The 22,345-nt window shown below is 49.8% G+C and overlaps 1 protein-coding gene across 1 annotated transcript in view; it reads left to right on the top strand.

The window, feature by feature from the left end:
* The first annotated feature begins 16,169 nt into the window (after positions 1-16,169).
* The window catches only part of GPC4 (glypican 4), a 123,525-nt gene continuing 117,349 nt past the window's right edge, over positions 16,170-22,345 (top strand). The window contains exon 1 of the mRNA XM_075538904.1: positions 16,170-16,794. Within this exon, the coding sequence (XP_075395019.1) occupies positions 16,635-16,794 (160 nt within the window). The 5' untranslated portion in view covers positions 16,170-16,634. The remainder of the gene's footprint in view (positions 16,795-22,345) is intronic.

Below are 22,345 nucleotides of genomic sequence, written 5' to 3'. Positions count from 1 at the left end.
GGCAATCCCCCATGCTCCTCAGGTTCTAGCCCTCCTTTCAAAGGATTCATTTTATTTGGTATGCCCTCTTGCCCACCTAACCCTCGGAGGCCTTCCCAGTTTGAATACCTCCCCTTTTTGTGGACTGTCCCCCCCCCAAAGGCCCCAGGAACCTCACACTCCACCTCTGACCAGGAGGCCCACAGGCTATCTGTGCCCCACACAGCCAACCTACCATGTGCGCTAACCTTCGGAGCCCCGTCAACGCTGGAAGACAAGCCAGGGCTGTGGCTGAGTACTTTTTTTTTTAAGTGAGGAAGTTGTCCAGGAAGTGGTCCTTGTTTTGACCACTTTTATTGAAGAATACTTTAGTCAGTGGCAGGAGCCCTGGCGGCATCGTGGGTTAAGAATTGGACAGCTAACCCAAAGGTCAGTGGTTTGAAGCCCCCAGCTGCTCCTCAGGAGGAAGAGGAGTCAGTCTGCTTCTGAGAAAGTTGAAGTGTCGGAAACCCTACAGCGATGTTGCTGTTGTCAGGTACCATTGAGCCAGTTATGATTCTGTACGACCCTGGGCACAACACTGTCGGCTCCCGCGCCATCCTCACAAGATTTCTCATGTTTGCATCAATCCATCTGTCCTCTTGTTTGTGGTGACAGCATGATGCCCTTTCTCCAGGGACTGGTCTCTCCTGACAACATCCAAAATGCATGAGACAAAGTCTCGCCATCGGTGCCTCTAAGGAGCCGCCTGGCGGCACTTCTTCCAAGAAAGACTGGGCAGTTCTACGCTGTCTCACAGGGTTGCTATGAACTGGACTCTATTTGATGGTAGCGAGTTTGACTAAATGGCTGTGTACACGAATCATTATTCCTGTGGCTATTTCTGTACCAGGCCATCCCACTTTCTCTTGTACACACTCTCTGCAAACCAGCTGGTTAGCTTAGGTTGTTGTGGTGAGCTAATAATTTATATTTTGCAGACCAAGGTAGCATTTCTCAAAGAACATACGAGCCAGCTCCGGAACTTGTTTCAGCTCTGTTGTTCTCCAAGTCCAGGAACTACACACAACGGCTGCCAGGAAAAGGAGAGGGAGACACACACACACACACACACACACACACACACACACACACATATACACACACACACACACCAGACAGAGAGAAAGAGAGATTTTTTCATTAGGTCTCCACACACGAGAAGTAAAAGAGCCCTTGGGGGTGGGGGGTGGGGTGGGGAAAGATTGGTTCTGAAAGGTTCCTAAGAACGCTTCGAGAATCTGCTAAATAATATTTTTGTCTGCTGTTTGTAAATGTGACTTGCTTTGAAACCATCTGTCAGGCAGTCCTTTGCAGAGAGCTGAGAAGTATTTAAATCTGTGAAAATGAGTATATTTTTGTATATACCAAAGCAATGTTTTAATGGGTCCCTGCTGCATGCTGTCCAGCGCATTCTTTGAAATAGGGTTGTACCCAATTGTCAAGTACCATCTAAGATGGCTTTCCAAGAGGAGATGTGGCAAGGAATGGAGAGGCGGCTACACAGTTTGCGTAATTTTTTTTCTTCCTTTTTTCCTGCCATGGAAGGGCCAGAGGCTGCAGTGCAGGAGGTAGGGCAGCAGTTCTCAGCAGGCCCTGGGTAAGACTGGGGATTTTGCTGCTGTCCCTTCAACTTAGGGAAGCAGCCTTCCTCCAGGCCAGCTGCTGCTCATTTCCTAGCAAAGGGCTGGCTGGTGCAGCCAGCAGTGGGCATCCCTGCCAGTGGCTCGCTTCAACCTTGCTCACAGTCCTGTTCTCACTGCTGCCCTCTGTCCCTCTGGATAAGCTCACCGATTCACCAGAGCTCAGGATGGCTAAATGACTGGCAGCAGTAGCAGGTGTTGCCATCAGAAAACTGGGAAATGGTCGAAAAGACTTCCTCATGTGGAGCAGAAGAGGGGGGCTCAAAGAAAAGCGCAGGTCTCCACACACCTGGAAAACGAGTTGTTGGGGTTGCGCAGAGCTATGGTGGGTCACTTCTCTCTTGTCTCCCAGTAAAACTGTTAGTTGCTACAGTAGCGGTTCTCCACCTGGGGATGGAACGACCCTTTCACAGGGGCCGCCCAAATCATAACAGTAGCAAAATGATAGTGATGAAGTAGCAACGAAAATAATTTGATGGTTGGGGGGGTCAGCACCACATGAGGAACTCTATGTATTATAAAGGATCTTGGCATTCGGAAAGTTGAGAACCACTGCTCTAGAGTGTCAGGACCTTCTCTAGGGCGAAAGTCAAGTGTCAGATGTGGATAAAACTCCAGAGCTCACATATCGGGGATGAGAAAGCTGAAGGCAGCGAAGTTTGAAGTGGCAGAGTTGGGACTATATAGGAGGCCTTTGGACTCAGCCCAGTGACTTCTGACCATGCTTTTATCTGATAGCTGCCAAAGATAGACTACTCAGCTACTGCCCCATGGAGGGAAATGGAGCAGAATTTTTTTTTTTATCATGCCTGGGTACAATTCATGGCAAACAGAGCATTTGAAACGCCCAAAGAATCAAAAACTTGTCATCAGACCAATATCCATACACTCACGTTCTGGGTAGCAGTATTCATAATAAGGAGTGTGGAAATTACTTAGGTTTCCATCTGCTGGTGGATGAGTACACCCCATGTGACATATACTCCTGCAGCCAATAGACTAAAACCAAACCTTATGAAGCTCATTGTCATCAAGCCAATTCCAACACATAGCAACCCTATAGGATAGAGTAGAACTGCTTTATGGAATTTCTGAGGCTGTAATCTGTACAGGAGCCGAAAATCTCATCTTTTTTCCTATGGAGTGGCTGGTGAGTTTGAACTACTGACCTAAGTGGTTAGCAGTCCCATGCCTAACCCACTATAATACCAGGGTTCTCCAATCGAATAATATTCAGCCATAACAATACTTGAATATGCCACAATATGGATGAATTAAACACATTATGTTAAATAAAGGATGCTAGACACAAAATTTCACATCTTGAATGAGTCCCATTTATATGAAATATCCAGTATAAGCAAATCCAAAGAGACCAAAAACTAGTTAGTGGTTGCCAGGGAGTAGAGGGAAGGCGAAGAGAGGAACGACTACTTCATGGGCATGAGTTTTCTCTTAGAGTGCTGAAGATAACTTGGAACTAGATAAAGGTGGTGATTGAATGATATTTTGAGCACAGAAAATGCCAGGAAATTGTTTGCATTTAAATAGTTAATCTTATGCGATGTGAACATTATGGTTTGAACTGTGAACCCGAAAACTATGGTGTCAACTTGGCTCAATCATGCTTCTCAGTGGCTTAGTAATTATGTTACAATGTATCTTGTTGCTGTTGTGGTGAGGGAGCCCATTCTGACTTACAGCGCCCCCTACGTACACAGAATGAAGCACCACCTGGTCCTGCACCTGGTCCCGCACCTGGTCCCGCACCTGGTCCCACACCTGGTCCCGCACCTGGTCCCACACCTGGTCCCGCATCATCTTCACAATAGTTCCTACGTTTGAGCCCATTGTGGCAGCCAATCCGCCAATCCGTCTTGTGGAGCATGTGCCTCTGCTGTCTTGTTGCTCTTCTATTGTGCCAGGCATAAGGACCTTCTCCATAGACTGGTCCCTCCAGATAACCTACCCAAAGAATGTGTGAGATGAAGTCTTGCCATCTTTGTTTCAAAGGAACATTCTAGCTGTACTTCTTCCAAGACACATGTGTTTGTTCTTTTGGCAGTCCATGGTATTGTCAATATTATTCACTAATAGCGCAATTCAAACGTAGTCGATGGCGCTATCGATATTCTTCTCCAGCACCATAATTCAAATACATCAATTGTTCTTCCGCTCTCCTTATTCGGTGTCTTACTGTCACGTGCATCTGAGGCAATGGAAAATGCCATGACTTGGATCAGGAACACTGTAGTCCTCAAAGTACTAACCTTGCTTTTCAATAGTCTAAAGAGGTTTGGGCAGCAGATTTACCTAATACACCTTTTGATCTCTTGACTGCTGCTTCCATGAGCTGGATCATGGATCCGAGCAAGACAAAATCCTTGACACCTTCAATCTTTATTTAATAGGATGCCACCTATTGGTTCACTTGTGAAGATTTGGGTTTTCATTACATTGACTTGTAATCCATACCGCAGGCTGACAATCCTTGATCCTCACAGCAAGTGCGTCAAGTCCTCCTCACTTTCAGAGAGCAAGGCTGTGTCATCTGCATACTGCAGGTTGTTAATAAGTCTTTCTCCAATTCTGATAATCCCGTTTCTCTGATGATTTGCTCAGCATACAGATTGAGTAAGTATGGGGAGAGGATATAACTTTAATGCATCTATCTCCTGACTTTAAACCATGCAGCATTCCCTGGTTCTCTTTGCACAACTGCCTCCTGATTCATGTACAGGTTCCACGGGAGCACAATGAAGTACTCTGCAATTTTCATTCTTCCCATGGATACCTTAGTTTCTTACGGGCCACACAGTTGTCTTTCTTTACGTTGAGCTGGTTATGCATTGGGACGCTAACCACACGGTCAGAACTACCAGCAGGGTGACTGGAGAAATAAGAGGGTTTCTACTCCTATAAAGAAAGAGTTCCAGTCTCAGAAACCCATGGCGGCACTTCTGTTCTGTCCTATAGGGTTGTGATGAGTTGGAATTGCTCAATAGAGTTGAGAAAGGATGTAATCTGGCAGCTATATTATGTGATCTGATGTGATCAGTTCAGTTGTCAGGGCACTTTTTCTCAGGGGTGTGGCCTGCAGCCAATATGTAGACATTCTGGCAAGGCTCACTTGCTGGTGCTACATTTTACATCTGTCTCCTCATCATTTGATCTGCAGTTCTTGGGATTCGTCTACCTTCCCAGCCTGTAAGGCAACCGCTTGCCAACTAACTGACTGTCAGCCCCTGCAGGCCAGGAGAAAACGCTTAAAGTAATGGCCTAAAGAGATTATTGGTGGAATGATGGACATTAAAGATAATTCTGGTGAGGAGTCATAAGGACGTGAGGAGAGCTGTAATACTGTAGATGACACAGATGCCAAGAAGCAGTCATGGAAAATGACTATCTTAGGAGCTGGCACAAGGTGGCATGGGAGCTGACCCGTGGAGCGAGAGAACCGAGTCCTTTTGAGCAGGAGGCTTCCGGGCAGAGTGGGGCATCAATGGAGCTGGGCTTGCCCATCTGCGATCAAGAGAGCTGAATGCCTTTGGGGCAAGGCTTACTGATGGAGGGGTGGACCTCCAGACACTTAGCCCCAGAGCTAAAGAGCTTTGTATCACTTGCCCAAGCAGAGCATAAATCAGAGCTGGGCGGAGGGGCGGGGACAGTGGGCAAAGAACCAGGAAGTAGAACTTTGAGTATCACGAGGAAACAGTGAATCAGGAGAAACCTCTTCACTTAATGCCCCGAGGCTCAGGTCAGACCTGTCCAATCCCACCACTGCTGCCCCCACTGCCCCTCCCTACTTCTGTGGGTGGGGTTGAGAACTCACTGCAAAGACAACACAGAACTCACAGACCATGCGCCTGGTTACGGAGGCGACGAGATCTCCCTTCACGACTTGATGGCATTCATTCTCCCAGGTCTTCTAGCTTCTGCGCGAAAACAAATGGACAAAAACGATGAAGTCGAAGAGCTGAACGAGAAAATCCCACAGAAGACACAGTAAAATAGCATAAGGAGACATGCAAAGGCTGAGAGTTAGAAAGCCCGAAAGGAGGCCACGCCCAGCATCTCTGAACGGAAAGAACACAGGATCGGATCATCACTACAGGCATCATCCGTGGATCTGGGGAGTAGCTGCCTGAGAAAGGTTTGGGAAGAATTCAGGAAGAAAAGATACTTGTATTTAAGTAGGCTGAGATACCATGCAAGGAAAGACCAGAACATTGGAGAGGAAAGAAAATACACAGGGAGAAAAATGGACGTGTCTTTCAATCAGGACACTCATTCCTTAAAATCCATATTTAGTGGTTGTGAGGGCGATCTGGCTGCAACATCTGTCACCCCATAGATCTCCAGGGGTGATTCGGCTGACCTGGCTGGCTAGGCAGGGGTCTCTTTCCTCCCTCACAGTTCCATGTGTGTCCCTTCCGAAGCTGAGCGTTCGGTTGAAGAGGAGGACCTTCCCGAATAGAAGGAGGACCGTCCTTCGGTCAAGGTACACGAGTAGCTGCGCTCCCCTGCTAGAACCTCCAAACAAGTCTCAAGGTCCATAATCCATATTTAGTGTTACTTTTAATTGTAAACGTCTTATATCTTTACTCCAAAATACAGGAAAACCTCCAAGTTGTAGCATTGCAAATATACTTCTACAACATTTATGTTGTCGTGCGTCATCTAGTCCATTCTGATGCATAGCATCCCTACTAGACAAAAGGCAACTGCCCCTTAGGGTTTCCAAGAAAGTACATCTTTATGGAAGCAAACGGCCACCTCTGTCTCTCGCAGAGTGGCTGCCGGGATCACACCACGGATCTTTCAGTTAACAGTCAAATGCGGAACCATTATGCCAACAGGGTTCGGTTGCACATTTATGGGTGGGTTTCCAAAACTTCCTAAGAAAACGCCAATATTTTTTTCCTATTAAGGCAGATCCTACCTGCAGTAAAGTACATCAACCTGAAGCCTCTAGCCTGATGAACTTTTATTTCTGTACATGTATAAACCCCTGTCAGTATCTCCCAGGTGAAGATATAGACATTTCTAGAGCCCCAGAAGATCTCTTCACATCCTTTTCTTAAACCTAACCAAAAGATTGACTAAAACCAGTAGCTTTTAAAAATCACTTCCTCTATGCACAATTCATAGAGGCAGGCACACTTAGATGAGCCCAGCCTTGTCAAGAAACCAAGCCAAAGAAATTAGGCTGTGCCACTGGGTGACTTTTAAAACCTGGGGTTTTGCCTGATGCCAACAGATTTTTCTGTCTTATTTCCTTGAGTCGACTAGTACCTTGACGGCAGGATGTCCAGGAGGGAATTGCAAGTGTCCTAGTTCTCTGGGGCTCCTGCGTCAGAAATGCCACAAGGAGGGGGCTTTGACAAGCACTCATTTCCCTTCGATGGAGGAGCCTGGAAGTCTGAATTCGGTGTCCGCTCCTGGGGAAGATTGTCTCCATCTGCTCTGAGAGGAGCGAAGGGCTTCTTTTCCGAGACCCCCTGGTGATGTCCCTGTGTCTCTGTCTGCCACCAGCCCTACTTGCTTCTGAGTGCCAGAAGGGAGATTGGCTCAGGACACACCACATGGGAAGGCTGTCTCAGTAACACAACAAAGAAAGTGCTATTCCTAAGTAAAATGCTAACCACTGGCATCATAGGATTTATAGCATACATATATGATCTATATGATTTATATATGCATATAACGCATATCTATAAATTCTCTTTCTATGGGATATATATGTTATCTAACATGTAGGATATACATTCCCACCCATGTAATCTGTGATGGGATTTCATGTGAATTGTTTTATTTAAAACTTAGATCCATCCACCACCCCCCAAAAATGCCAAGCAGATCCAATGGAGGTGGTGCCTGGTCGGGTTGGTGTTCTGGAAGACACCATGGGCGGAAAGTGCTACTCACCGGCCCCTCACACGGGATTGGCAGACAATGTCAGCACACACCATGGGAGGGAAGGGATCAGATGTACCAGCCACCGAGCTATTGGGGTGGCCATCGGGGGCGCAGCCTCGGTTAAGGGCTGTCTCTTTACACTGAATGGAGGGTTCGGGGATGGTGGTGGAGAGGTGTCAGTCTTGAACATGTGATGTTTGGAATGGCGTGGACTGAGGGTCATCTCTCAAGTCCAGGATCCTCAGCAACTAGCTAGCCTTTCCTCAGACGGACAACACCTGTTGTAGGAGGCTGCAGCTCCATCCATGACAGCGCGGTCTTCTTGTGGGTGGGGCGTGGTCGAGGAGCAGAGCTGGGTCCCTTCCTCATTCTTGTCAAGGTTTGTGCAACCCCGGTCCGCCTTTCTCCCTCCTCCCAACTCTGTATCTGCTGGAATAAGGAAGCATCATGTATTCTGAGGATGATTAAGAAAATGTCGGTTCAAATCTGCCAAAGCCAATCTGGCTAAGGGAAGCTTGTAGACGTCATCAGAAAGGAACAAGGGAAAGGCCAACCCGCCTGTACTCGGCATGTGGGTCTGGGTGTCACCGTCCCTTGCTCATTGGACCGTGTTGTTGTTCAAGCAGCGGTACTGGAGACACTGCCCATCTGAGGTTAGAAAATGACCAATGTCAAACTAAGTCTGACCCTGACTCTCCCCAACTCTTTATCTGTGGTATCTCTTTGGAATAAAAATGCCCACTCCTGGCTGGGTCTTCTTAACAATGCACGTTGTCTTTTCACAGACAGACAGGGGTGCAATGGTGGTAAGAAGAAAAAGAAGAGGAGGAGGAGGGGGAAGAGCAGGAGGAAAGGGAACAAGGGAATCATTCTGACGTTGCGGGGCTGCAGTGTAATGTCCAGACCCCATTGCTTTCTTCTAACTGGGCCTTTTCGTTAGCCTCAGCCAAGAGGACTCGGTTTCTGATTGTGCAGGGCTGGGGTCAGAGGAGGGTACTCCTCAGGTTCACTGTGGCCAGGGAAGGCCGGCATGAAGATGAAATGCAATATGCAATACCATATGTCATGCCTGTCCTTTATGACCTGAGACACACTGTCCTTGGTACCTGGGATCCCGCTCTCGTTCTCACGAAAACCTCCAGTAAACTAAGCAGGGTTCACAATGCTACCAACAGCTGGCTGTCTTTCACAGGCTGGACATTTCAACCAAGAAGGAAAGGTCACGTCTGAGGTGGCTTGACTAGAATCTAGGTTCCTTCCAAATCTCTCATTCCAGGAAACTGAGGGTTCCCATCGCCACTCCCCTTCAACTCCCACCTGCTTTTGCCAGTGTGACTTTCTGGTCTGCAGGGCGAGATGCGCAAGAGAGATCGAAATGTTCTTGAGAAACGATCCTCCCTGAAATGTCTTCACAATTGACATCCCACACACAAAGTGCGAATATTTTTTTATTTAATAAAAAAGGTAGGAGGTGGGGAGAGAGGAACAGCTCTCCTTTCTACGAATGACCCACATTTAGGTGCACTGGGCAAATTAGAGAAGAAGTTCTCTTCCAATGATAATGAAATGCATGTTTTATATCTAATCCTTTAGGTCAAAGTATGTGCAACCAGCTCAAGTAGTGAATATCTATGGCAACCGTTTTGCCATCACATAAAAAGGGACTTCCTAAAACATGGGCTCTTTTGTCAGCGATTAGAAACACTCTTTATAGATCAGACTACAGTTTAGGTGACAGCTCTCCTCCTACGGCACCTTTGATCTTTATTTCCCTACGAGCCTAGAGCGTGCAAGGCCCCTTGTGCACAACGTGTATATTTGCTGCCATCGTGAGCCGGGAGTAGAGACCATAGCAATTCCAAATGGAAATATGGTCATTGCCAAAAATTGGCCATTGCACTCTTTGGCCCTCAATTGACTCATCCAGAAAACAGAGCTAACAAGAAAAACCGTTCTTGTAGGGAGAGGGCCATGTTTTAGGAAAATAACTCAGATTCCTCTCTATACTACAAGTCCTATAATCTAGTGCTCACTGTGGGCCGATACGAATGTAAGAATCCACGTGGCCCTACACGTGTTTCTTAGACCAATGGCTTGTCCTGCTAAATAGCACTTTCAGCTGGCCCGAGTCTGAGCAAATCATGAGGTCAGTAACATTTATAACAGCCACAACAGCAATCATTTTATTGTCATTAGGGGCCACTGAGTTGATTCAGTGACACCCTGTGACAGGGAAGAACTTAGAGTTTTCTAAACTGTGATCTTCACGAGGGCAGATGACTTCCTCCGGTGCAGTCCTTGGGTGGGTTCAACCCATCAGCCTCTTGGTCAATGGTCTGCACCCCCAGAACCGCCTACGATTTCCTGAATGCCTCTCCAACGCATTCTTCCTAAGGTACCATTGCCATCTTTCCGCTTTCTGCTTATAAATCTTCTGTGTGGATAGGATCAAGATGGCACTGCTATCAGACCACCTGAGTTTAGGACAGGCACACAAATGAACCCTGTACTCAGAACAGAGTCTTCACTGGCATCTTAGGTCTCATTCCCAATGGCCTGTGTTTAAGATTCTGCGCCTATTTCCTCATCTGTACACTCAGGGAAATCACACATACTTCACAGGCAATTCATGTGAGAGGAACCGTTAAACTCAACAGAGTTAAATAAATAATTGGGCTAATATTGTGAGATGGAGCCTTGGTTACGCATTGAGCTGCAATCCACAAGGCCAGCAGTTCGAGACCACCAGCTACTCCACCGGAGAAAGATGAGGCTTTCTATTCATGTAAAGAGTTACCATCTCAGAAATTCAAAGGGGGGCAGTTCTATCCTGTCCCATAGGGTCACTGCGAATCATCATCAACTAGATGGCAGGGAGTTAAAAATATTATGATTGTGAAATTGGCTGCTGATTGAAGTATTTTAGACATAGAGGAGGATGCTTGCAAATGATGTAGAAAGATGGATTTTGTGACAATCCATGGGTTGGTGCGTGGGTGTGTGGCTGGGTAGCTGGTTGGATGGATGAATAGTTGGATTGTAGGATGGACAGAGGAATGATTGAATGCAGGGAGGGAGGGAGAGAGTTTGGAGGCCAGGATTCCTCTTCGGAGATTGGCTGTGCATTCCAGACGGAGGTAATGGGGCATTGGCAGGAATTCTAACTGAAGATGAGAAAAGAGAGCACATTAGGTCCAGGTGACTCATGCAAGCAGAAGGAACGTGGCCACAAAGATTCTGGGCGAGTAGAGAGCAACAATCGCACAGATAGGAGTATGGTTTACCACATCAGAACTGGTGTTTAAAAGCTGTAAACCTGGATGGATGGACTCTCTGAGGAAGAAGGAAAAGATAGGGAAAACTTCAAGCATTAAACAAACAGGACCTAAGAGGGAAATGATTTTTGGAGTTGGGGGAGGGAGGCAGAAACTGAGTACACGCAGCACCTCCTTCCAGGTGGCTCCTCTTGCAATTACTGTGTAACAGGTTTCAGAGGGACTCACAGGGTGAGAGCTGAAGCAAACTGAGATAGCTGACCGGAGGGCCATGCAGTGTCTTGGATTATCTTGCTAGCTTCTTTCTTTGGGTAGACATGAGCCCTGCCTCCGCAAACTCCTTAGTCTTTCAAGTTTCGAGATCCTCCATAGAATCTACATTTGTACATAGCAAATATCCAGAAGACACCTCTATGTTGACTGCTTGAGAAGAAGATGGGCGTGACAGAGGAAAACTGCCAGGTCGAACCTGGGCTCACGACAGGCTGCATGTCCCCAGCCCCCAGCAAACTTTTAAGACTCGTGCAGCATCTTTGCCAACATTTACAGACCCAGATATTTTGAGGGAAAACCTAGATCAGTGGTTCACAACCTTCCTCATGCCATAACCCTTTCATGCAGTTCCTCATGTTGCAGTGACGCCCCCCACCATCAAATTCTTTTCGTTGCTACTTCATCACTGTCATTTTGCTGCTCTTATGTATTGTCATGTAAATATCTGACAGGCAGGATGTATTTTCATTGTTACAAATTGAACATAATTAAAGCATAGTGATTCATCACAAAACAATATATCATTATATATTGTGAACTATTTCTTTCTAATGACAAATAAATGAAATTTTGTCTCGAGGCATGGTGTGCCATGGGTAACAGTTTTCACTTGGGTACTCCTAGGTAGGCATATCTGCATGTGGGCAGACCCACCTGGAGACAGATGGAGGAGCGGTGTCTCGGTTCCTAAGATCATCGGAAGTATGTGTTTTCTGATGGTCTTGGGTGACTCGTGTGAAAGGGTCGTTCAACCCCCAAAGGAGTCTCGACCCACAGGATGAGAACCGCTGACCTAGATGACTGATTCCTCTGGAAAACTGCCCATCTGGTGACCGTGTACCTTGAAGGAATAGGTGTTTGAGAGTCAAGCTAAAGTCTGAAGGAACACTTGGAGACTGGGGGTGGAAGGAGTCTTCTGAGAAAGCATGACCTGTGCTGAGGGGGCGAGTATGGGAGTCATTTTGGAGGCAGCACTTTGACGTGGGAGAAACTTTCTGGAAGGTTCTCCAGAAGAGGTGACATCTTCGTAGAGCCTTGAAGAGTCAATATCGAGACGTTTTCCAAGGAATGAAGGGAAATAAAAGGGCATTCCTAGCAGGCACAGAGCTTGGCAGTAGGAAGTCCTGCGCATGATGGGAAACGATGATGGGGTGGTGTTGTGGGGCAGGGCCAGAACACAGAAGAGTTGGTGAAGGACCGGGGAGAATGTGGCGAAAGTAGTTCATTGCAGATAACAGAGGGCTACTGATGGACTGGGGGTTTGTTCCGGAAAGTGATGGGGAGCCACAGATGTAAGTAGGCAGGGCGTGGGGGATACTATTTCAGTGGTTCTCAACCTGTGGGTCTCGACCCCTTTGCATATCAGATATTTACCTTACTATTCATAACAGTATGAAAATTACAGCTATGAAGTACCAATGAAAATAATTTTGTGGTTGGGGGGGTCACCACAACATGAGGAACTGTATGAAAGGGTCGAGGCATTAGGAAGGTGGAGAACCACTGGTCTATTTGATGCTGTCAAAGGCTCACGCTGATGGCCTTGAGAAGGGGTGCAATTAGAGGACTGCAGGGCAACAATTGTAAGCAAGGGAGGAAGCCAGCTCCAGCTTATACTCTTTACTCCGCTAAGGGGCACCCTGGGTAAGGTATCAGCAGGCCAAAGGATGTGCCCTCAAAGCTCAGAGAGTGTGCCAGATTCAACTGTCCTTGCCTTAGAGGACAGCAGCATGGGCTTCATTTTCCTCTCCCTCTGCCCATCACCAAATGGCCGCCAGGGCTGCATTAGGAGAAACGTTTCACTGGGCGAAACCAAGCGCTAGGGATTGAATTGTGTCTCCCTGCCTCCCCAACATATGCTGCAAATTCGAACTCCTATATCTGTGGATGTGGAGCTCTAGTGACCCTCTTGGGTACACATTGGGCGGATAATGACAGGATTGACGGTTCAAACCGACCAGCAAGTCCTCAGGAGAAAAAGGAGGTGTTCTACTGCCGTAAAGATTTAAAGCTCCCAGAAACCCTAGGGAGGATCTCTCCGAGTTCGAATCCACTGGGAGGGCAGTGGGATACCTGTGGTTATCATCTTATTTGGGAACGGGTTTTCTTGGCTGAAGTGGCAATGTTTGTGCAGGGTGTATTTTCAGCCCATCTCTCCCCCACCTCCCACACCATAAAAAGTGGAGATTAAGCAAGCAAGCCAAGATGGGGAAGCGGAACGCCAAGCCATAGGATGGTCTCCGAATAGGCGAATCCATAGAGACAGAAGGAAGAGCAGGGGCTGCTTAGGGTTGAGAGAGGGGAGGGGGGAAGCGTCTTCTTTGGGGCTGCTGCAAATGTTCTGGAATGAAATCCTGGTGATGGTTGCAGGACACTGGGGCTGTATGAAATGCCAAGCAAGGGTCCACTGTCAAACGGTTCAAATGGTAATTTGTATGCGGATTTTCGGCCGATGGAAAGTCGGGCCATGTGCGGGTCAGTGTGTTGGAGATTCCTGCCTCTTCAGCCGGCAACCCCAATCCTGTCAGAGAATGAATGGACAGAGTAGGTGCCTCCCACTAGGGGGCTGAGCTGGGGGGAGGGAGGGAAGGAGGGGCTCCCAGGCCCTCTGCAAAGCTTCCCTTCTGCGTGGTGTTTGGTAGTAGATTGCCAGTCGTTCTCCCTGTTTGTATTTAAATGAAAGGCGGCTTTGATGTGAGAGCCACCTCCGAGCAGGGCTGGGGTTCCTGCCTCGTGTGATGAAGTTCAGACTTGTCCAGATCCGTTTCTAGCCAGAGGTTACTGTTTCTGGTGGAAAAGGCTCCCGTTTTGGCTACTGGAAAGGAAAAGCAGGGGGTGAATCCGAGTGGAGGCTGGGAGGGGTGGGTGAGGAATGAGTTCCCCCGGGACGTGGGGTGAAAAGAAGCTGTTGGATTCGGCCTGCGTGCTTGGAGATGATATCTCCCCCATCCCTCCTTTCCCCCTTATGATCACCGGATTTCATTTTATTATGAATGTGGGTCGCATCGCAGATCAAAATCTCCTCGGCGAAGAGCATTGTTAAGCAAATGCTTCAATCAATGCACGCTGGAAGTGCCAGGTGAGGTCCTAGCCATGCCTGGAGGAGCTATTAGAAAGCCCCTCCATGCAAATAGAATCCATTTGCATTTGTATGTGAATATTTAGCAACGTGGCACTCCTCATTCCAGAGGGTTCTGCCAGTCCACACAAATGTGAAGTCCGGTTCTGTACCAGTCGTAATCTGTTGACACTGTCCTGAGCTCCCCAAGTTCATGAAAATGTGCAAGTGGCTACAGTGGGCCTTCAAAACGACAGTCGCACTGCTTCCTGCAACGCCTCATAGGCAAGCGTGTCCACGTGGTTTCCACACAGCAGCGAGGAAGGCTCCTCAAACCCCTCGAGCACGATAATTGCCACGATGGCTCATATCTTCACCCTATGTAATTTTATGGGAATGGAGAGAGTCTAGCCAAATAATAAGGCCCAGCCCCTTTTATCTGCCTGGTTCCCAGCACACTCCGGAGGTGTCTGAGGCACTTCTCACCCTAACCTCTTAAAGCAGATTGTAACAATAACAACAGTAATGACAAGTTCCCAATCTGCACCGTTCCCTTCATTAAAAGAGCCCTGGGAGATTCAAAAACACTCATTAATGGAATCTGACAAAACTTGGAAGGTGGGAAGCACTCCCATTCCCAGTTTTCTGGTGGCTCAGTGGAAACTGGGTCCTGAGGTATGGGTCATTCTCTGGAAAGAGGCTTGAGGGGTGGGGGGAAGCAGGGGATAAGTGTGTGTGTGGGGGGCAACCCTTTACTGACTAGTGAATTCCGACTCTTAGCGACCCTATAGGACAGAAAATTGCCCTAGGGGTTTCTGAGACTGGAATCTTTATGGAGTAGAAGTTGAGGTCCAACCCGTCACTTTTGGGTTACCAGGAGCACTTCATCATTGCGTTGAGGGTGTCCCTCCAAACCCATGGCTCCTAAGTCAATTCTGATTTAGAGACATAGTCTAATTGTTCTTCTCAGGATGTGGCATGGCTGGTCTGTTTGAATCGCCCATTTTGGGGTTTGGAGCTCCAAATGTTTCACCCACTGTCACCATCAGGGTTCCTGGGGAGTGTCTACCTAGGCACCCATTGTTCCATGGGTGCTAATCCACCTCTTAGCAAGGCAAGTCCATCCTCTGGTCGTGTTTTCCTAATACAGCTGCTGTATTAGGAAAACACGACCAGAGGAGGGGCTTGGCCAACCTTGACTTTGTGCCCCCACCCCCATAGGACTGGCTACTTTGTAGCAGAACCAGGTGTCTGTTCTTGGGGGGTGGGTGGGGGCTGTGTTGGATAGGGGAGAAGCCAGCCAAGGTCCAGAACAACTCCGAGCTCGTGCGCCCCTTTTGATGGACAGTAGGGCTGGCGTGGCCAGGTGAGGCCCTAGGGCCAGCTCAGAGTCCTTGGTCCCCCTGGTGCCAGCAGCGAGACAGTGCTAGTACTGTGGGCGCCTTCCTCCCGCCCGCTCCCCAAACCCAAGTGCTGGACATTAGGGACGATCTCGGGCCTGCGAGACTGCCGCGGGGGCTGGGTCCTGCGCGGCTCTCTGGCCCTTGTACCAGTGGCCTACTCCCAAGACCTCGAGCTCGGACGTAGGCTTTGGGGCATGACCCTGGCGGTCCTGTCCCCAGAGACAGGGGACTCAGGTTCTACAGCGCTTACCAGTTGATGTGTGTGTGTGTATTGCTGCTGCTGCTGCTGCTGCTGCGGCTGGCGGCGGGCAGGCTCTCCGCCTCCTGAGAGAAGTGGAGGAGGGAAGAGGGAGGAGTCCGGCGGGGCGTGTCGCGCTGGGAGCGCCGCGCGCCCCGTGCGGCCCCCTAGGAAGTGGAGCTGGCCGCTCCGGATCCAACGCCGCTTCCAGGTTTTCTCCCAGCCCGGCCCAGTGTGCTCCCGCCTGTCCAGCCCCCCCCCAACCGCCCGCCCCCTCCTCCCCCCACCCCCCCCCGTGCCGCCCGCTTGGCCAAGTTTGCAGAGCGTCGCCGCTCACGCCGGCCAGTCTATCTGCAGCAGAGCCGAGCCGAGGAAGGCACAGCCGCGCTCCGAGGGCAGAGCGAGCGGAGCCGAGCCGAGCCGGGCGAGCGGAGCCGCGCCGGGCCGCCCAGGAGCGCCGCCAGCGCCCGCCGCCGCACCCACGCCCGCAGCCGCTGCTACCTTTGCCTGCTCGGCGCGCCTCCTCCGGCCGGCGGCCAGCTTTCCCAGCCCCCGGGTCCTCGGAGTCACAGGTCTCCGCTTCGCGCCTCGGCGCCCTTGGGCCGCGCATCGCCTCCGCACCCTCTCCTCCTCCCGCAGCCCGGCGCCCAGTCCCTGGGACCGTTGCTTGACGCGCGAGGCCCAGCTCCACTTTTCGCCTGGTGCTGCCGCCTCCTGCCACTTCCAGCTCCCACCTCCTTCGCCCCAGTCCCGGAGGCCCGAGTCCCGGCCCGAAGCAGGAGTGGGCCCGCCCGCCCGCCCCGCACTATGGCCCGGTTCGGCTTGCCCGCCCTGTTCTGCATCCTGGCCGCGCTCAGCGCTGTGCTGCTGGCCACCGAGCCCAAGTCGAAAAGTTGCTCGGAAGTGCTCCGTCTCTACGTGTCCAAAGGTTTCAACCAGAACGACGCCCCAGCCTACGAGATCAATGGTAGGTGAGAGTCCCGGGACCTAGCGAGGGAGACGGCCCCGGGAAAGAGGCCGCGGATTCCCCCCGCCTCGCCGTCCCTCCGCGCCGGTTTGCAGGTAGCCCCTAGGGATCCTTGGGCGGGCGGACAGACAAGAACCGGAGCGAGCCAGCCCTGCCGGCGCGGCTCCCTAGCTCGCGCACTTCCCTCCCCCGCCCCCCCCCCGCCACCCACCTGAATCCAAGGCGCCGGAGAGGAAGGACGCGCCCAAGCTGCCCGGTCCCACAGCGAATGAACCCCCCTCCCCGGAGCGCTCTGCGCGGTCCCGGGAAACTACGGAGGACTCTGGCCCGCAAAGTGTGTGTGTCACCGGCTCCCTCGCCTTTTCCCAGTTGAACTTCTGATTGGGCTCCCAACTTTGTTGTGCGGGTGACGAGAGGCGGTGGGGGGGGCAGACTAGGGGTTTGGGCGTAGGGGCGCAGGAGGGGTGAAACCACCCTTCCAGAGCCAAAGATCCGGGGGACGCAAACGTGGAATTTGCCTTTATGTGCTTCATTGATGTGCTTTTAAATCCCTCTTCCTCCACCACCACTGACACGGATTAGGAGTTTTTAAGTAACTGCAGCGACTTGAGAAGTCGCTTTTCAAAAGGTAGACGACCCCCCCTTTCCCACCTACCCCCCAATCCCACCCAACCCTGACTCTTGGTAATTTTCCAGCTTTCCGGAAGGTGTTAAGGGACCTAAAGGTACGCTTCCCCCTTTTTTCTCTTTCTCACCACACTTTAAGGGTTAATCGCATTTTCATTTACAGACCTTTTGAAAGAATTGATTACAGGAAACCAGAATCTGAGTTTGGAGATGGTTTTGCAAATAGAGGGCTTAGCCTCTGGAAAAAGTTCACCGGATTTGGGCTGCAGGGGGTGCGTGCATATTAGGAAAAGTCCTTTCGGATCCAGCGGGGGCATCTCCACTCCCCAGTGGCTGGCGGTAGCATTTGGAGCGGCCCCTTCTGGGTCGCACTTCACTTGTAGAGACCAACTGTTGCGCGCAGTCCCCGCCGGCCTGGCCTGGCCGGGGCGGGCGGCGCGCAGGTAGCCCAGTCGCCCTGGGGGCTCAGAAAGCCGCCAGAGCAGAGCTGGCTGGGGGCCAGCCAAACGCAGCTAACAGCGGAGAGAAAGTGTAGAGCCCCGGGGCCGAGCCAACCTCCCTTAGGAACCTTTCATGGAAATAAGCCTCCTTGGGCTGGGCGCTCGGCGGGGCGGGCTGGGGGCGGGCAGCCAGCAGAGGGAATACTGTAATTTCAACCAGGCGCTTCCAAAGGCGCACGAAGACTTGGGGGTCATTTTTGGGGAAGGGCTATTAATACCCTTGGAGATTAAGCGCAGTCATCAATTACATATAAATTACAAAGGTAATTGAGGGAAGTTGTCGGGTGCTTTCGGAGTGCAATCGGCCTCTGTCTAGAAATAGAACCGAAGAAACTTGGAGTCGCCCAAGCGTCCGCAGCACCTTGGCAGTCATCAAACAACTCACACATTACCGAGTAGAGTGTGTTTGCCCCGGAGCTGCCTGTCTTGGGGGGGTGGGGGGAGCTTAAGTACGCCCTCGCAGCGGCTTGATTTCATTGCTTGTAGATTCTCTAAAGCCCTCTTTCTTTCCCCCTCTTCCTCCGGCCCCGCCAGGAAAAGTGACGGGAACCCGCAGCCACTGTAGCTTGGGGGCTCCGCAGGTCAGACCTGGGGGCTTTGTGCCCCGTCCGGACTGCGTCTGGGCGCAACTGAGTTTATTGGCGTGAATGTGACAGTGGTCATTCCCACATTTTGAAGGAGTACATGCAGCGATGCATTTACTGGGAACGCGACACGTTTTCATCTTCTGCTTGTGCAAGCAGTGCGTGCATTCGAGAGGGGGACCAGCGATATTCAGGGAGTGGGGCTGTGCACCTTCCCGCCCTGCTTTTGCCAAGAGTGCTAAGTGCTGGCGGTGTGCGATAGCAGTGGTGCCCCCCTGGGTCTTGGGCTCTGGGAAACCAAAGCAGCACGGGTACTCAGGTGCTTCCACCCCGCAGAAAACACCTGAGGAATATCTCTGCGTTCATTTTACTTTTGAGGTGTTCCCCCCTAAAGATCCTGGGAGTTATTAATGGCCAGCAGCAGGAAATGGAAGCTAATGTGCTCACACCCCAAACGGTTTATTCTTTTTGTCTTGTCCTTCATCTCCCTCCCAGGGCTGCTGCTTTTATTTCCCCTTTTGAATGACCTACTGGACCGCATTCTCCTGAGGAACAAAGGAAGTGCCTTTTTAGCTGGAATCCTTGGAAGACCACCAAGGACTTTAGCTCATGCAGTGAAATTTCGCACCACTTTCAACAATAACAAAAATGCATGACTGAATGGCTCAAAAATGTGGAGTGTTAGAGGCATTCATTTGAGTCTAGGACACTGTTACAACACAGACAGACCCAAGTAAATACATTTCGATGGCCAGTTTAAAAAGAGGGGTAATCTTTACTACTGCCCTGACCTCTGAAGATGCATACATTGGCATCCTGCTCTGTCCTCAGAATTGCGGACGTTTATTTATTTTTTTGGTGGGGGGCGAGGTAGACACTATCATGACTTGTATTTAGCCTACCTCAGAAAGAATTAATTGCCAGGCCCTTCCCCTGGGGAGTGGGGGTGGAGGAACTAAGATATTTCTCATGCAAATGCCCAGGATTGTTTGCCAGGCCAAGACTCTGCAATGTCTGGGTGCTTAGCTCATTGAACCCAGGGCATAGCCCAAGTTGAAGGTTTGGCCTTGCACTTGCCTTTTAGAGGTCTGAACAGGTTTAAAGAATGCATCTGCTTCTGAAGGAGCCTCAGCCTCTGGAGAACACAATGAAGATAATTTGGTGCGCTCTCAAGGGGGTCAGGAGTACAGCATGTTGGCAGGGCCTCAATGGAAGTCCCACATTGCCAAACCACTCGACCCCCGTACTTCTCAAATAATAGGGGGGGCCGCGGTGCCACATTCAAAAGGGATCTTTAGCACAAAGGGCACCTTTCTGTTCAGAGTTCAAGATGCGGATCATTGGGGAGTTCCTACTATAGAGTAATCTGTGCTGGGCTCCTGGGAGGCAGGAAGCTGGGAAGGCAGGGCCTCTGCCACGAGGCCTGGAGCTTTTGGGAGCAGTAGGGAGATAAGCCCCAAACACCCATAATTGGAAAACAAGGTGGTCTGTGATAAGAACCACAGGAGTGGTACAGACAGGAGATGGGCGTGCCCAGCGAGTTCCAAAGGAAGGTGGGCTTTGGAAGTTGAAGACCACACTCCTCACTGCCCGTAAGTCTACTCTAACTCATCCCTGCTCGGTAGTAATGAGTAATAATGGTAATGATGACTGGACACTTAGCTGTTGAGCCACGGTCCTTGTGTTTCTCCATATAGGCAGGGGATGGAAGGGTTTGCAGACACTGTAATTGACCACGAATTGGATCTTTGGTGAAATTGTCTCGCACACACACACACACATGCATAATCTGTATCTAAGGGTTCTGGGAATTGCATGAGCTAGTTTAGAATTGGGAGCCCTAGTGCTGTAGTGGTTTCTCATTGGGCTGTGATCTGCAAGGCCCACCTTTTGAAACCAACTGCCGCTATGCGAGAGAAAGACAAGGCTTTCTAATCCTGTAAACAGTTCCAGTCAGGGAAATTCAGGGGTGGGGGGGGCGGGGCAGTTTACTCTGTCCTATAGGGTCACTGAGTCGACAGACATGACTATGAGTAGTTAGAATGGGTTATAATTACATCGGGGAAGAGGTGCATGTGTTGAGCAGGTAGCACATGTTCTGATATTGAGTCGATAATTTGTATTGAAAGCATACAGCACGTCTTCAAAATTTTTAATCCACACCTCACCTCCACCCCCTTAGCTCCACACTTTAGCACCCCCAGTCCCTCAAGTAGACACATTCCGTTTGGGAATGTACTTGTGATCTACTGCAGTCAACATTTTTGGCTCCCTGGTAGGCAAGTTGGTTACATGATTGGCTGCTAATCGCAGCATCAGTAGCTTCAATCCAGTAGTCACTCCACTGAAGAACCATGAGGTTTTCTGTTCTGGTAACGATTTGCAGTCTCTTAAACCCACAAAGGCAGTTCTGCTCTGCCTATAGGGTCACTCTGAGTCCGAGTGGACTCAGTGGCAGTGTGTGTGTGTGTGTGTGTGTGTGTGTGTGTGATTTGAGAGAAGGGTCTTAGTGAACTGCAGAGCCTGTGACTACACAAATAATCCCAAAGCCACACAGGTGACTGTCTCCTGTGAACATCCCTGCTTCTACAGCTCCATCTTGACTGAGAGCATACAGTCAACATATCTGACTCAGTGTAATTACTGTTTTCCTTTTTTATTTGCTTCACATTAGGGTGCATGCAATTTCAAGATTAACTGCAGACTAGGCTGAGGAATGGAAAAGGAAATATTTTGGTTGTCTCTGCAAAGGAAATGTAATTTAGGGTGATTGGAAGTGAGTTGGTCCCACGGCTCCCCAATAATAGGAGCTCGTTTAGCCCCACGGATGTCTCCCCACCCCAAATGCATTTTGACTTCGGATAAAAAGTCTTGAGGGCTTGCCCTGGACCCAGCCCTGTCACCAGGACTTCATTTGAGTCTCTTTTAAAGCCCACAGCTTATGGGTGGAGAGTACAACTCACGAGTGTGTTGCGGAGTAGAACTGCTGGTGCAGTGGTTAAGTGTTGGCTGCTAACTGAAAGGTAGGCAGTTCAAACCTCACCAGCGGCTCTGTGGCAATAAGATCCTTCCTCCTAAAGACTACAGTCTAGGAGAACCCCTACAGGGCACCTGTCTGTGGCTCCTTAGCAATAACCACGCCCTAGGGAAGTTTCCAGCAAGCTTGGGAAATCTGGTTTGTTGTCCGGCTCCTAGATAGACTTCCTTAAGGAACAATTGAGACTCTGGGGACTTGGGGATGTCGGGTCCAGTTCAATTCACCATATTTCACTTCAGCATATACAGCGGGCTCAGTCACCCGCAAAGAAACGAAATCTTAAGCTTATTGTCTTTACAAAGCAGAAGACCACATGCGTGTGGATGTCAGACATGCACGCTGAAGTACGAACAGGTAAGCTCTAGCATTTTCAATCACACTTGCTTAAACATCTGTTGCTTACTATCAGGAACAGGAAAGTACAGAAAATTCATGAAGCGATTCCATCCTGGAGGTAATTTGCAATATTATATTTACGTTCTGTTGTGTTTAATTCAGCAATCTGGTGGCAGAGAAAAATCAAAGCAATCTATCAGCCAGGTATTCAGCTTCAGAGAAAGAAACTCATACAAATGTTAGAAATTAGGGAGAAAAAAACCTGAATGGAAGAGTTAAAAAAAAGTCAATAACCTCCAGGAAGCCTGGAAACGATGCAAAAACATCTTATTGGAAACCCAGATAAATGTGAGCCAGACATCAAAAAGACCAGCTGCTAGGGAGAATTAAAAAGGACCCGACATGACGAACTGGCAGAGTCAAAGAGGCTGCTGTAGAGAGAAAAAGCATCTTGCACACAAAACAGG

Source organism: Tenrec ecaudatus, chromosome X, assembly GCF_050624435.1.
Source record: "Tenrec ecaudatus isolate mTenEca1 chromosome X, mTenEca1.hap1, whole genome shotgun sequence".
NCBI lineage: Eukaryota > Metazoa > Chordata > Mammalia > Afrosoricida > Tenrecidae > Tenrec > Tenrec ecaudatus.
Note: the sequence above shows the minus strand (reverse complement) of the source record. Positions and strands in the feature narration are given on the sequence as shown.